Source organism: Zootermopsis nevadensis, unplaced genomic scaffold, assembly GCF_977971745.1.
Source record: "Zootermopsis nevadensis isolate Lab colony 2312 unplaced genomic scaffold, Znev_1.0 Znev_ptg000005l, whole genome shotgun sequence".
Lineage (NCBI taxonomy): Eukaryota > Metazoa > Arthropoda > Insecta > Blattodea > Termopsidae > Zootermopsis > Zootermopsis nevadensis.
Window position 1 is genome coordinate 3,358,687 of NW_028259137.1, and position 14,370 is coordinate 3,373,056.

General features: G+C 39.0%; 2 protein-coding genes across 18 annotated transcripts in view; one reads left to right on the forward strand and one right to left on the reverse strand.

The window, feature by feature from the left end:
• LOC110841261 (cilia- and flagella-associated protein 161-like) overlaps nt 1-14,095 on the forward strand; it is a 37,694-nt gene extending 23,599 nt beyond the window's left edge. Inside the window, exons 5-8 of one of the 8 annotated variants that reach the window (XM_022086647.2) lie at nt 1,409-1,603; nt 3,655-3,744; nt 3,867-3,998; nt 6,555-14,095. In XM_022086647.2, the coding sequence (XP_021942339.2) occupies nt 1,409-1,603; nt 3,655-3,744; nt 3,867-3,983 (402 nt within the window). In that variant the 3' untranslated portion in view covers nt 3,984-3,998; nt 6,555-14,095. Of the gene's footprint in view, nt 1-1,408; nt 2,295-3,654; nt 3,745-3,866; nt 3,999-6,554 lie in introns of those variants that run through there. The other 7 variants (XM_087343401.1, XM_022086649.2, XM_022086645.2 and 4 more) reach the window with 7 other exon arrangements.
• LOC110841260 (band 4.1-like protein 4) overlaps nt 6,552-14,370 on the reverse strand; it is a 334,673-nt gene continuing 326,854 nt past the window's right edge. For 7 of the 10 annotated variants that reach the window (XM_022086634.2, XM_022086635.2, XM_087343391.1 and 4 more), the window contains 3 exons: nt 13,178-13,438; nt 10,064-10,541; nt 6,552-7,963 (listed from right to left, as the gene is read on the reverse strand). In XM_022086634.2, coding sequence (XP_021942326.1) covers nt 7,754-7,963; nt 10,064-10,541; nt 13,178-13,438 — 949 coding nt within the window. In that variant the 3' untranslated portion in view covers nt 6,552-7,753. Of the gene's footprint in view, nt 7,964-9,083; nt 9,242-10,063; nt 10,542-13,177; nt 13,439-14,370 lie in introns of all 10 variants that reach the window. The other 3 variants (XM_087343394.1, XM_087343392.1, XM_087343393.1) reach the window with 3 other exon arrangements.

The window sequence follows — 14,370 nt, forward strand, 5'->3', positions numbered from 1 at the left end:
CTCGGAAGGTACTGGGTTCGAAACCCTAAGTCCACCGTCGTTACAATAAAATTTTCGTTCCCATGGTTACATAAAAAAAATAACACTTCTTTACACACGTATTTCTTATTCACGTCAATTCATTTTAATTCTCATATTATATGAGGATTTGAGTAAATATTTTAAACTTACCTAAGAAAAATGCCTTGAATAGAAAGTACGTAAGTCCATAAAATTTGATGCATTATAAACTCTGCTTTATGCCAGAATAATTTTAATGTTTTCTTGCTTTCGGGGGTATAAGATTGAGTTCCGCAGTGGCAAACAAATTCTCAGTAATGAGGCAAAATGTAAAATTAGAAAGGCTTACACCAGACTCGGCGTGTCATTGTGACTACGAAACTGTTTGTCCGATTGATTACATTCTTTCAATGGCATTTACGATCGCTACATTGAATATTTGCAGACAGAGGCAGACGATCTAACTGCTAAGGTAACCAAGCACGTTGAGGGCTTTATCTACGAAACAGGTTTTTAGAATGACACAGCAGTTTCTCGACATTCATTGCCACTGACTATCAAAAGGAAGCCGTTGATGAGTTCGCCTTTCGTTGAAGATTGCCCACTGTATTATAATTTTAAGCATGTAACACGGACAGGAGTCTGTTTCTGGTAGAGAAGACAAATAGGAAATATGTCTTCTGAAATACCAACTCGCTGATACCGCTACACCAAATCTCGTCACGGGACACAGTTCTGAACCGCGGTAGGGCCTCGTTATACCGCGGATAACGGGGGACAGCTTCGACACCCGCTAACAACTTTGTATGTGAAAATATTTTTGTAGTTTTTAATCCTTATCGTAAATGGACACTTGGCTTAGTCCTTAGACCAGTGCACGTGCACCAAACAGTGTGGTGCAGCAGCGAATATGGAAGTACAGTTTTGTAAATAAGTTAAAACGTGATTGTAGAAATATCTGTTAAATAATCGTCACGAGGTCCATGTCCTACCACGGTACAACACGAATAACAAGAGACCACGCGACTGAAGACAGGTCAGAACTCGTTGCGTAGCAAGGCCAGTACAGCTGTACTCGTGACTTGGTGCCGCGCTTAAGGGGGGAGGGGGTGTGAAATCCGTCCCGTGTCCTTGAAGCATGCGATTTGGCGCTGACGTCACCACGTAACATGACGTCATTACCCAACCAGACCGCAGACACAAAGGTATTAATGCGCGAATCTGTTATTTTTTTTTAAAAAATATTTCAGCCGAAAACTGAAAAGTTTTGACAATTTTTCTCAAAACTTCCCAACATCAAATTCCATAACAATCCATTTCGCCATTCTCGAGTTATTTTTTCGTACATACGGTGATAATTTACTTTTCGTCTACGTTACCATGTGACGAGGAAAATTAAATGTTCCAGGAGCTATACGTGCAGTCTGAGGTACGACGTTTAGACTCGCAAGTGGGACCGTCGGGGTACCCGGAGCTGAGCCTCACTTCGCATCGGAACACGTACTGCCGCTGGCGAGCCCTCTGCTGGGACCCCTTGCAACGACCGGAAACCGAAGGCAGCCCCGTTCCTGTCAGTGTTAAACATCTCGCAAATCCTTTCTGTGTTGGTACTCGGCTATTATACAGAGCGTGCCGTTTAAAATATAACCCAACAAACATTACACACTACTACACAAAAATCAAATCAGAAGCAGGTACACCCCTGCTTAATAGACTCTCCCAACACCGGCCTGGTTGCTACGGTACTGCTCAAATTGCTGCTTTCGTGAAGTGCGTATTCTGATAAGGAAATACAGAAAAAGACAACAATGCACCGACTGGTAACACAAATTAGGGGCACAGGAATTGGTCGCACCTGAAATTAAGGCCGTGCATTAGCTGCAACAATGGGGTACGACTGGAAGAATTCGACATTGTCATTGGTTTCGTCGTTTTGTGCGTGGAGGTGTTCATATTCAGTAGTTAGGGTTGCGTCTTAAACGGAACACTGCACTACTTACGATTTCTGTAACCAAGAGACTTCGACATTTTCTAGTTACATTTGGTAACGGTTTGACGCAAAACAAATTAAACATTGGGTCTAATTATCAGTCTTCGTAATGTCGTGTCGTTCGAATATCGACTCCGAAAGAAGGAAATACTAGGATTGCTTCTTAAAATAAGTCACAACAGTTCTGTCAAATAACGTTGTTCGAAGTCTTTCAGTTTATGTGGCCTGTGGTCTCCTTTTGACTTTATACACCCTTTTCAATGTCTCTGTCATGTCTGTCGCCAGCCATTTCAGCGTAAAACAAGTAAGTGACGCTCAAAATAAAAAACAAACAAAAACATTCTTTTAACAATCTGTGTAAATCGAAGTCATTTTACCCCTGACCAAAGAACCGGTATAACATATGCGCAAAACTGCATAGTTTCTTATAATATAAAGTAAAGTACTTTGAATGAAAACACCAAACATTAACCTATTTGTACGCCTCGGAGTCCCTCGCACAAGGTTGTGATTGCAACAATTGGATTATTTTAAAACATACGTAATATGAAGAATTAAACTCAATATTAAAAATAGCAGTATCAGGTAATTATATAATAGCTACACAATTAATTATTCAGTATAGTATTCTATCAAACCAGCCTTCGATTCCTCTTAATAGCTAATGGGATACCGGAAATGAAATTACAGAACTGGTAAGGAAGTATACACAAGTTTGACAGACCACTGCACACTACTTAAAATACAACTTAAACAAACATACTGCTAAGAAAACTAATCATCAGATTAAGTCAATGGACTTATATCAAGAACTTACGTAACACGACACAGCAACATGGCGGAAGGCAACTGCGAGGAACCACCACGTTTGATAGGTTAACCACAACTGGCTACTGATGGGGTAGTAAAATTCACCCGACCGTCTCACCGCCCTCTTGACATTACCCATTCCCGCAGTACGCCTGCACAGCATTTTACAAATAACATGCTCTTAAATAAAATTAATATAAACCCGGGGAAGAGTTTAAAAAACATTCTATTATGGTTTTCATGACAGATTTTTATGCTTAATCTGCTTTAGGACCACCTCTTTTCAGTTGTCTGCAAGTACTAACTCAGTATATTTGTAGCTACTCCCCATATCTCAAGGCCGTATTATTTTTTCAAAAGTTCCATAATTTTTAAAATTAAAAACAGTCTATTAAATTTACTAATGACTAGTCAAGTAACGTGATTAATAATTTGAATCTGAACAAATTTTTACAAAAATTATTTCATGATTGATGTGGCTGCTTGACTATTGTTACCACATGTAAGAACATAGACCTTTATAAATTAATTGGCTACTGAGTCACATTTATACACGCATTTCAGTGTGTTATTTTAATATTATGTAGTAATTAATTAAGACTTTCAATTGACTTATAGTTGAAACCGAATTAAGGTTAGAATTAAAATGAATGTTACAAAGTGGCATATGTACGAGGCCGAGTTAAACGCGCAGTTCGAAGAAGTTGATACGGTATGATCGCACCGAAACATGTAGCCAAAACAAAGAAAAAACATTTATTGTATGTGTTGAAGGTCATATTTACTACATAATACTGAACCGTCTCGACACGTTAAACGTCGCTTTCTTAAGATGTGTTGTTCCTCTGTTCCAGCCCAATTGCAGACTCGTGATAAACCATGCACCGTCCAACAGAAACATGGCTGTTGAACACCAACATTGGTTCCAAACATATTTTGGGATGGTATGTAACCCTTATTACAACAAAATTATGATATTACACTTTTTTTGGACATGATTATGATTTTTTGGAAATTTTTTCTGAAGAATATTATATGAAATTTTGACTTTTCGTTGCTTTAACAGGAATGTCAAGTCGCCGTACATACGTACAAAGACGTTCACCGACGTGAGACATCTGAAAACGTGTGGATGCTCGTGACACAAAAACCCAAAGACTTGAATGCCACCGTTCAGGCCTGAATTATTTATTTTAAGGTAATTATTGCACATATTTTATTTTTGGGGAAATTTTTCTTCGATTCACAGTGTGAATGACACAACATAATAAAACCACAGGAATATGTAATTGCTGTCGTAAAATTAAAGATAAATTTTGTGCCTCTACAACCATTTACAAAATCTTTTAAGAAACTTTTAGCTGAGAAAATGGAGGACTCTCAAAATTAAAAGAAAGAAAATAGCAAGCAGTGGATTTTGAAGAAGTACACTGTAAATTTGTTCTGAAGCCCCCCCGTTAAACACTAGTCAAATGGGTCACCTGAGGTAAAACAATGGGACATCAAAAATAAACCCACTTTTTCCCAGTTATATATTTTTTTCACATTTAAATGTTTCACAACATTTGGGGAGCAATTAGTGCCCTTAAGTGCAATTAACAACAATTATCATTATAAAAATGTTTTCTTCCTTCGTAATATAAAAAGGTGAAAACACGCAAAACATCGTCGCAATACATAATATATGATGAACACATAATGCAGAATTCAATAGTTGAATTTTTGCACACCATTCACAATGAACATTTGTACTTGTGGGTTATCGGGACACATCGCTTTAAAAATAGGTTAGGTTGGCTTAGGTTAGGTTTAGGTTAGGGTTGTTGTTATCTGTTAGTTCGTTCAATTATTTATTGCTGCCCACACACATTAACCTAACCTAACCTAACCTAAGCTAACCTAACCTATTTTTATAGCGATGTGTGCCGATAACCCACAAGTACGTAACATTTTTTTAAAAAAAGGATCACACTTCACATCCATTCGTTCCTCATGCAATATTTACAGCCCAGTACAGCAAAATATCATGAAGATAATAAATTACCATATCTATAAATTCTTTACACAAAGTGCAAAAATGAGTACTTAATATGGAATTCATATTTCACCATCGATCCACATATTTTATGCACAAAATTACTTGATAGAATTCTGTTAAATTTGGTATAAAGGGTCCACAATAAGAGACGACGGGCAAATTTAATTCTCCTCCGTACTGACCCAATGTAATACAAGAACTTCAGTTCAAACTTCATCCACTTACTTGAAGAAAGCGGATCGTCGTACAAAACGACGAACACATTTCACAAAATATAGATTCCATTAATACGAATTATTATCTGCGTTACTTGAAAAAACCATCAGAATATAGCGAAGTGTATCGGAGAATGTATTTACATTACCTTCGTGTGGCGACGCTGTAACTGGCTCGTGTTAGCGCATTCAAATAAAGAAATGAATTGAACTGACTTAAGCAACGTTTTGGACAACCCGAGTCATCACCAGTGGCGTACACATTGATAAAAAATGTACCACTTGAAGCACTGCTTCCCAAACCTGGGTAAATTACCCAAAAAGGGGTAAAAGGTGTTTTTCTTTGGGTAACGACACACTTCGGAATACACGTTAAAATTTACCGTAATTTCCAACACGAAGTGGTTAGCTCAGCTTAGTTATTTGGTTGATATTTTCTCTCACATGAACGCACTCAATCTGCAACTTCAAGGAAGAAAAGAAAATATGATTTCTGCAAGTGAAAAAATGACAGCGTTTCAAGGAATACTTTCCTGAACTAGAAACGTCTATATATCAGTGGATTGTAAAGACATTGCACAAAACATTGTTTGCGTCCTATTTGTTACCGATCTCTCTTCGCTTGTCGTTTCCTGTGCAGTTAGCGTTTTACCTACATTGGGTGAAAAGGACTTTCTGATAAGCGGTTTCGGGTAATGAAGGAAAAAGTTTGGGAAGCAGTGGCTTAAAGTACGTAACACGGTAAATACAGTTAATACAGAGTAAACATTAAAAAGTAATTTTCAAATTAATACGGGTTAAAATCTTGGTAATCCTAAAAATCCATGGTTATGTTTTGTTTTTTTAAACCCAATGAATAATTTTAATCTTTATTAAATGGACAATTAATTTTTACGAAAGTCTGCCTTGAAGTATACGACGTCATTATTTTCACACGTTCCCATGACCGTAAAACTTAAAGAGTTATCCCCAGGAGTGAGAGAAAAGTTGGGTTGTCGAGTGGCAGCAGCGACCGCAGATTGCGAAATGCTCTGCACGCGCGTGCCGACTGAGCAGCTGCATTACCGACCAGTGTCATGAAACCAGAATAATAACGCAACGCAGAACAGGAAATTTGTATCCAGTTTTCCAGGAGTTCAATTTTTGGAGCTACAGAACATTTATATCCAGGAAATAGTCAATTATAAGAGTGTGAAATTAATCCATGTAATCACTGATTACATCACATTATTAGTTATATTTTGATGATTTTTCAAGTAACACCGAATCTACTATAACTTTCGGCATCAAATATCAAACTTTTATCCGCATTACACGAAAGTCAGTTTTACGATTCTGCGTTTGCTTGCACTCGCAAAGGAAATATTTAAAGGGGAACTAACCTTGGGAAAAATATCGACGTAGCAAAGCTAATTTTTTTAACTTACAAAGTGTTCCGAGTTAAAATTACGCAGTACCATATTAATATTTAATGTGTGTTTCATATATTTATATTTAAAAGTTTTCCTAAGAAGAGCGGCTGGAATATCCAGAAGAGAGAGAGGATGAGAGAAATCATGAAGGTGGATCGAGAAAAGACAACTGATTTGGTACGGACACGTGCAAAGGATGGAGGAGGAAAGGTTACCAAAGAAGACTATAAAATGGCAACCAAAAGAGAGAAGGAAGAGAGGAAGACTGAGATCAGGATGGAACGACAGAATTACAAGAACCATGATAAGAGTGGAAACTACCTCCGGAAGGATGGGAAAATAGAGAAGAATGGAAGAAAATATTAGGCACCGGAAGACGGAAGCATAAAACTCATATAGAAAGAAAGGGGGGGTAAAGGATAAGGTACGATGGGCTTTTTACGCTAGATATAAATATTTTTAAATATGATGCACAGATTTAATGGGATACAGGAAAAAATTTGTCACCGCACAGCGCAATATCTGTACTGTTGACTGTTCTTGTAACCGACTCTTAGCAAATTAGCCAGGTCCTCCGATGTCGATTGGTTCTGCGAACGACACGCACGTGCGCGCAACGAACATCGAAAAGGAGAGTAGAACAACTTCAAAGAACACATTTTAAAAATTGCGTGTCCTCCGAAGTAGAGTACGACTTCTCTATCTGAACAGCTGATCTAAGTGATATTTTGCTGACAAGTGATGACACGTTTTAATGTGTTTTGCAGCATCTCCGCGTCGATACCTATCCGCCTCCACCTCAGAATGAAGAAAACCTTACCAACACACTACGCCATAAATAACGGAGAAAATGTTGTTAAGACAGCAACATTTTAACCTCCAGTATGTACAGCTCAGCCATGCCTATTTACAGGACACAAACTACGCACCACGCACGCACGCACACCGACCTGACAAGTCTATATACAGAAATGAGGCATTATTAGTAACATTTCGAACACGCTGCACCAAAATTTCATGTGTGACGACTTGTATTTTAAGTACATAATCTTAACTCATCACGGGTATGATTTAACGTCTACGCCATTTTTATTTATTGCCGGTAAACGACGTTCATGTAAGTGATTCTAAACTTAAGAATGTGACGACATGGCACTCTCTCTGCATGATCACACAGAGAATTTAAAATTATTAAAAGTTTTCATCTTGCTTTAATATTTTTAGTTACTTTGGTTGGATTGCTTATAAATTCACAGTTAACGTTGTCTGTTGAACTGCTGGACTCCGCTCATAATTCTGTACTCATTTCATGAGTGACTTCCTGTACGCCATTACTTGTGCTAGTCCGATGCGTCGCGTTCGTAGCGAGACGAGTCCCATCACTGCTACTGGCTGCCTTGCGTATCGGTGAGCTAAATTGTACCGGGTCCTGTGATTCATCATCTTCTCGAATAGTGGCTGTATCATTGGTCCAGCAAGAACCAATCACCGTGCTTGTCTGCAATAAGTGTATCATACCAGGTATCAACATACAGAGTGTTTAAACAGAGGAAACTAGCTGAAAAATTATGAATTTATAACCTCACTTTTAAACAACACATATGATTAAAATAAACAACAAAGCATGATTAAACAATAATTTAGTGCATGCTGCATGCAATATCATTTCCATAAACAATAAGTTAACACCAGTGCTACAAGTTAACAGATAATGTTCTAATTTAATGGTCTGAGAAGGAATTTTTTATTTCAAGGTCAAATATCTGAGTATATGCTGTCTAATTCTTTACAATAAAAGAGTCACATTATTTAACACTGAATGAAATATACCGCTTTGAAACTAAACCTTCTTCCCTTCACATCTGTGGTGTGTGGCATTATCTGTGTGAAGAAACCTATCCTGCCATCTGTTTATAGCCAAGCTAACCATTTGCATCCTGTAAAATAATTTTGTAAGTTACTATAACATAGAACTTTTTTTTCTGGGGATTTCAGTGTGGAAAGTGTTAAGATAGAGTAACCTAGCTTATCTCTTCTGATGGATTTTTTTCCTCTTAAATAAATTTTGATGAAGAAAACTATTACATAACTACTAATGTTATAGCGACAGTAGTGGAATGTAATGGAAATAATTACCACTTGTCAACTTTTAAAATGATCAATGTTTCCTAATGTGGGTACACCACCGAGTGCATTTCAAAATTATCGACAGCAGATGTAGATAGATAGGGAAGTGACTCGACATAGCTGCTACATTAGGTGTGCAATCCAGGAACAATGTGAAATATTGAGATTTCAGGTCCTCACAGTGAGAAGTATAAAGAAGGCTGTCTTCTGGGATGTTGCGCAGTGTAGACTGGTAGATACCGACTGATATTAAAAGAGGTGATACCTGCCTCCACCATCATTGCCCTGATGATGGAGGCAGTAAATACCTCCGAAACGTCATTCAATATCCACTAAATTACATGACACAACATCCCAGGAGACAGCCGTCTTCAAAGCGATGTTCCTGAATGCCAGTCAGCAAGGGAGAGATGCACAACAGAGGAAGACGTACGCAAGCAGGCAGGTGGGCGAGCAAGCAGGCGAGCAGGTAGTGGGGGTCAGATACTCACTGGTACGTGCTTTGTATGAGAGGTGAGAGGATTAGCTCTAAGCTGGTTGAGCGCGACCTCTGCAGCTCCGTGGTCATCGCGAGTCCTGCGTCGCCCCCTCCCCGGAGGTCCCCCCAGCCTCCTCGTCTCGGTCGTGCGTCCGTCACTCCCGTCGTCTGCTGCATCATCACCACACAACCAACAAGCTTAGCTCTGAAGCTTAGACACAGGCCCTCAGCCATTTTGCTAAGGAATCCAACCCACATTCTAACGATCCTTATGCTACATGCTTCTTTCCATTTTCAGAACAGGATATGGAATATCTTTGGCTCTTCTGCACACATGTAACTCTAAATCCAAAGTATACCTATATTAAAAGCCCCCTTATTTTTTTTTAAAGATTTCTCCCCTTCCTACAGTCCACAGAGTCTTGATCTGAGATCTACATAATAAGATCTCTGTCATATTTCAGAATTGGTGTGTTAATTTTGGAATTGGTTATAATGTGTATCTGTACGTTGTAGAATACTGTTTTTTTCTCTTGTACCTCCATCAAAGATATTGTACATCAGGTGAAAGAATATGAAGTAATGTCATACCGGTCCGAGTCAGTTCTAGTCTGTACAGTCTGTTAGCGTGTAACTAAAAGTGGGGATTATTAACTATTTCTACATTTGAAAGCAATGCAAGAAGGAAGGATGCATAATGCACTAAGAGTATCTACTGTAAAGCTATAACGCAAGAATCAAGATTAAAATAAGAGCAATTCCAAGGCGTAAAATAAAAAAAAGTGTAAAATTCCATCAAGCAAAGTGACAAGGACAAAGAATATAGAACTTATAATAAAAAATACTGCATTAAAATGGTGGCGATACCTCATGAACTCAAAAAAATCAAGCAAGCCATATGATTTTAATTAAATAATAACAATTTTACAATAACACGTACATGAAGTATTACCACATGCGACTTCACAGCCATATCACAAATTCAATACTCACATTGAATTTATTGGAGTCCCTTAGAATGCCAGAAGTGTTGGGTTGGTGACCCCTGAAGTAAAGTGGACCTCTTCTAGTACCTCCATCCCCACTGCGGGTGCTTCTAATACTCCCACTCCAGTTATTATTAATGTTAGCATCAGTAGGGGTTGTAGAATTAGGCAAAGTGCGGTAGGTACCCAAGGGCGGAGCCCCGGGAGACATCCAAGCCAAGCCGCCACCATCATTGGAAGCCCCAGCAACCAACCTGCCACTCAATTTCCCCCTAGCCCTTTGGTCGTTCCATAGTCTATGTACAGTGTCGGGATCTGGGGTGATATGGGTCGAAGTGACCCGCATCGAGCTGAAGGGGTACGACCGAGGCTGAACCGTGACCCCGACATGGGAATTACTGGCAGTTGTACTCACTAGGGAAGGCAGTGGAGGTTGTAAAGAAGACAGTTTTGTGGTCTGTGCATATCTCGGGCCTTCACTCAACCTGTAACACGTGCACAAATACAGCGCTACAGTACTTGAGGATAAGTTTAAAGTACGGTAGACTTCCGATTATCCAGGGGCAGAATTAAGTGGGGTCTTTGTGGTTTAAAACTAAAATTAAAAATTAATTCAGAAAGCCTTTTGTTAACGTTAGAACATCGAAAAGAGATAAATAAACACAATTACATATTTAATGTATTAACATAAATCAGTTGCTGTTATACTGGGAACGACCTGTTCTTCAAGTGCCTGAGCACTGCGGGTCCCAACTTTTCGCTGGCTTGATCTATTAGACATTCGGTACGACTCCTTGGACGAGGGATCGGCCCGTCGCAAGGCACACAGGACAACACAACATCCATGGCTTGAGTGGGATTCGAACTCATGGTCCGAGTGGCACAAGGCCCGCGCCTCAGACCACCCGGCCACTTTGACCCCATTGCTGCTATAACCTTAAGTTTATGATAAAAGTGTAACTATCCGTTGGAATCACTTTAAAAATTTTAGCAGTGAATGTCTCAAACTTACACGTCTGTTACATTTGCATGTTTTTCTTTCATTTTTATGATTACCTGAGAAAATATATTTCTTAACCAACCCGGATAATAGGGAGTGTACCGTACTCAGATTCACCAAAGGTGATCAATACAAACTGCACGGTACTTCTATCCACGTATAATTAGAAGATCTTTACAACACGTTCAATTATTACTCGTAATTGTATTTTAAACTCGGTATATTACACCATGTAAACACAGTAAATTCTCACTAATTTGATATTAGATAATTCAGATTATGTATAACTTGAAATAGTTTCTTTTTTCGTGTCCAGTACACAACATTCAGCAAGGTGTGCATCGGTTGTTAGCAGGATTCACAACCCATCAGTACATGGGTTCGATCGGGACCGCGACATTTAACGCTCCTGCTGCGACCCCCTTTTTGCGAAATGATGATGAAAATGGAGTAATTGTAGGGAGAAATCGAGGGAAAACTCCGTGATGCCTGTACCACGGCCTTGCCCAACAGAAGTTGTAAATCTGAGCACCGCCGGAAATCGAAACTGGGACCCCAGGATTACAAGCTGTGTTCTAACCGCTAGACCACCGTGCCGGTTGAAATAGTCGTTAATCCCCATATAATAAGATTATGACTTTATATGCCTTTTAACGCAGATAATTTATTTACTTAATTTTTAGCTCCGAGAACAATGTTCTGCAAGAACTACAAGTGCGAATAATTCAAATTTCTTCAAACACGTGAATAGCAAGGACTATGATCTTCTGGGTTATGACAAGTTGTCTCGTAGGTGGCTACTAAAATATATCGACTAGCTACAAAATGACTCTGCATCGACATTTACGAGACAAATTTTTTAAGTGGTTTTGTCACATTCCTGCTTGAAGTATTCTTGTGAGGGCTCCACATTCCATTAGAAATCCGCTGACACTGTTCGGAAAATTGGAATGGAGTTTAAAAGTCAAGTGACCGACTGCAAACTTAACGCAGATTCACTGACAATCACCAGTAAATGTTCTTCTGTCACCAAAGAAACTTGTGGATAAAAAATGGTGGAACACCATGGACGCAAAATAACTCCAAGCTTGAGCTATGTAAAGTAAGAGGGGAAGAGAGGATGGAGAGGACAAAGAGGCAGCAAGACGGCAAAGCGTCCATCTGAGCGTGTACAGAAAAAATTAAAAAAAAAAATGTCTCCATTTTAATTTCGACAAAATTGGTGGCATTTCGTTACACTGACTTTTACGCTTCGATGTATTTAACGTACTTAACGTATTTTTGTGAACCGAAGGAACTACAAAACAGTAGCAATGCAGGAACATGCCTTGACCTTCACGGAGGAAAATAAAAGTTATTTTCACTTGTCGTAGCGAAATCTGAAAAACCAGACCGTGTAACAGACATAAAGCTAGCCACAATAATTGGATTAATGCAAAGATATTTCGGCAGTGGCTGCTATCCTGGGAAAGTATGGCATGCAAGGACAGGAAAATTCTGTCGCTTCCTGATGAAAGATTAACATATAAGTGTCAGTCTTCATGTAAAATACTTTCCAGCACTGGATTTGCCCTCAAATACAAGTTACACACAGCCTCTGGATCACGACACCAGATACTGTTATTACTCAAGTGGGAAGTTAGTGTGATGTTCGGCGCTGCATTTCATCGGCCAGTTTTTCAAAACTGGGAGGGTAGGATGATGTTGCTGCTCGCAAACAATCGTCAAGATGGGCGTCAGTAAGTCGAGATCTGCGCTTTGATTTTATAATGTTCATGGTGGAACGGCCTTCATTATTCAGTATAACCTCTTTCCGTGACAACGCGGGCACCCAAAAAAAGCCTTGGCGGGCGCCGCGTTGGGGACCACTGCAGTAGCGGTTTGAACTACAGCCCTCTGTAACTGCAGTCAGTCAATACGTATAAAAATACAAGATGCCACATTCCAGAAGACAACCATCCTCATGAGAACCCCAAATCACATCTTAAAAAACTGGTGTATGACAAAGAATATAGATCCATAAATTTTATTAAAGTATTTTTCGGTGCGATGAATATTTAATAAAACACAAGAAAAATAATTTACGAATTCATAATACGCTTAGCAACAACCAAGACTGACCTCTCACTATTATAAGGGCTGTATTCGTGCGACTCGGCACTGAGGCCAGAGTCCGAGTGCTCGTGGCTACTGAGATGCGTGCTCTTCAGATTGTTGATATTGAGCCTGTGTTGCTGTAGTTGCTGCTGCATTGACTGACGAAGGTGACCGTTAAGTAGAGTGCCTGGATTATCGTAGAGTGCAGAACCCAGCGCGCGTAATGCGGGCAAAGGTGGCCGGGTACCTCCCTGGGAATGCAGGCTTGCATATTCCAGACTGGTCCTGTAACAGAGGATAAAATTTCAGAACGATACTTCTTAAAACTAACTTGCACAAAATATCTCGTTACGAAATGCAACTTTTTCTTTAACCCTTTCTATGTGAAAAAGCCGTCTCAATCCAAAACTGTGGATATTTCTGCAATGAACACACTTGGGTTTTTTATATCACCAGTGAAAAATATCTACTATCCTTGTCTTTATATTTTCATGGTGGGTGTTTAACGTGTAACTTCAGCGTTCGTGTGTAAGCTGTGTTGAATGGAGCCACATTACATTGGACAGAAATCCACCAATCAGCACCATCAAATCTAACTCACCGCCTCCTGCGTACCACACATGGTTCCAAAATTTTCCCCATTCACTCTGAAGATGGCAACCACAACATCTGCTTAAAGACCGAGTAATACGCGGCATTCTACGTGGCTCACACCAAAAAGCAGGCGCTTTTCATAAAAATGTACAAAGAGACGAAAGACATTGTTCTCTATATTAAGATCAGCACAGAAATGGTTAATTTCTTAACATATAAAACATTTTCTGATAAGGGTTAAATAATCGTTGCATTTGCGAACGAAGAAATTTACAAATTTCAATAAAAGTGCAATATCAAAAGAGAGAAGTTTGTAAATGTTATACAAATATATATTTAATAACTGTATTTCAAATTTTTACTGTATGAAATTTATTTAAAAAAATTAAAGTACAGACTACACGAACTCCTTCCTGAAATTCCTTCCTTAAACACGTCGGTAAATATATGCCACGCAGAAATAAATAAATACATATTCTAATTCAATATGTATACACGTGTACAACGCTGATAAAAATATCATCTGAAATATCAAATCCAATAATCAATAAACTAAGTAAGAATTTGAAATTTTCATTTTGTACATGTGCTGAGGTGATGGACGCGAACGACGAGTTGCCAAG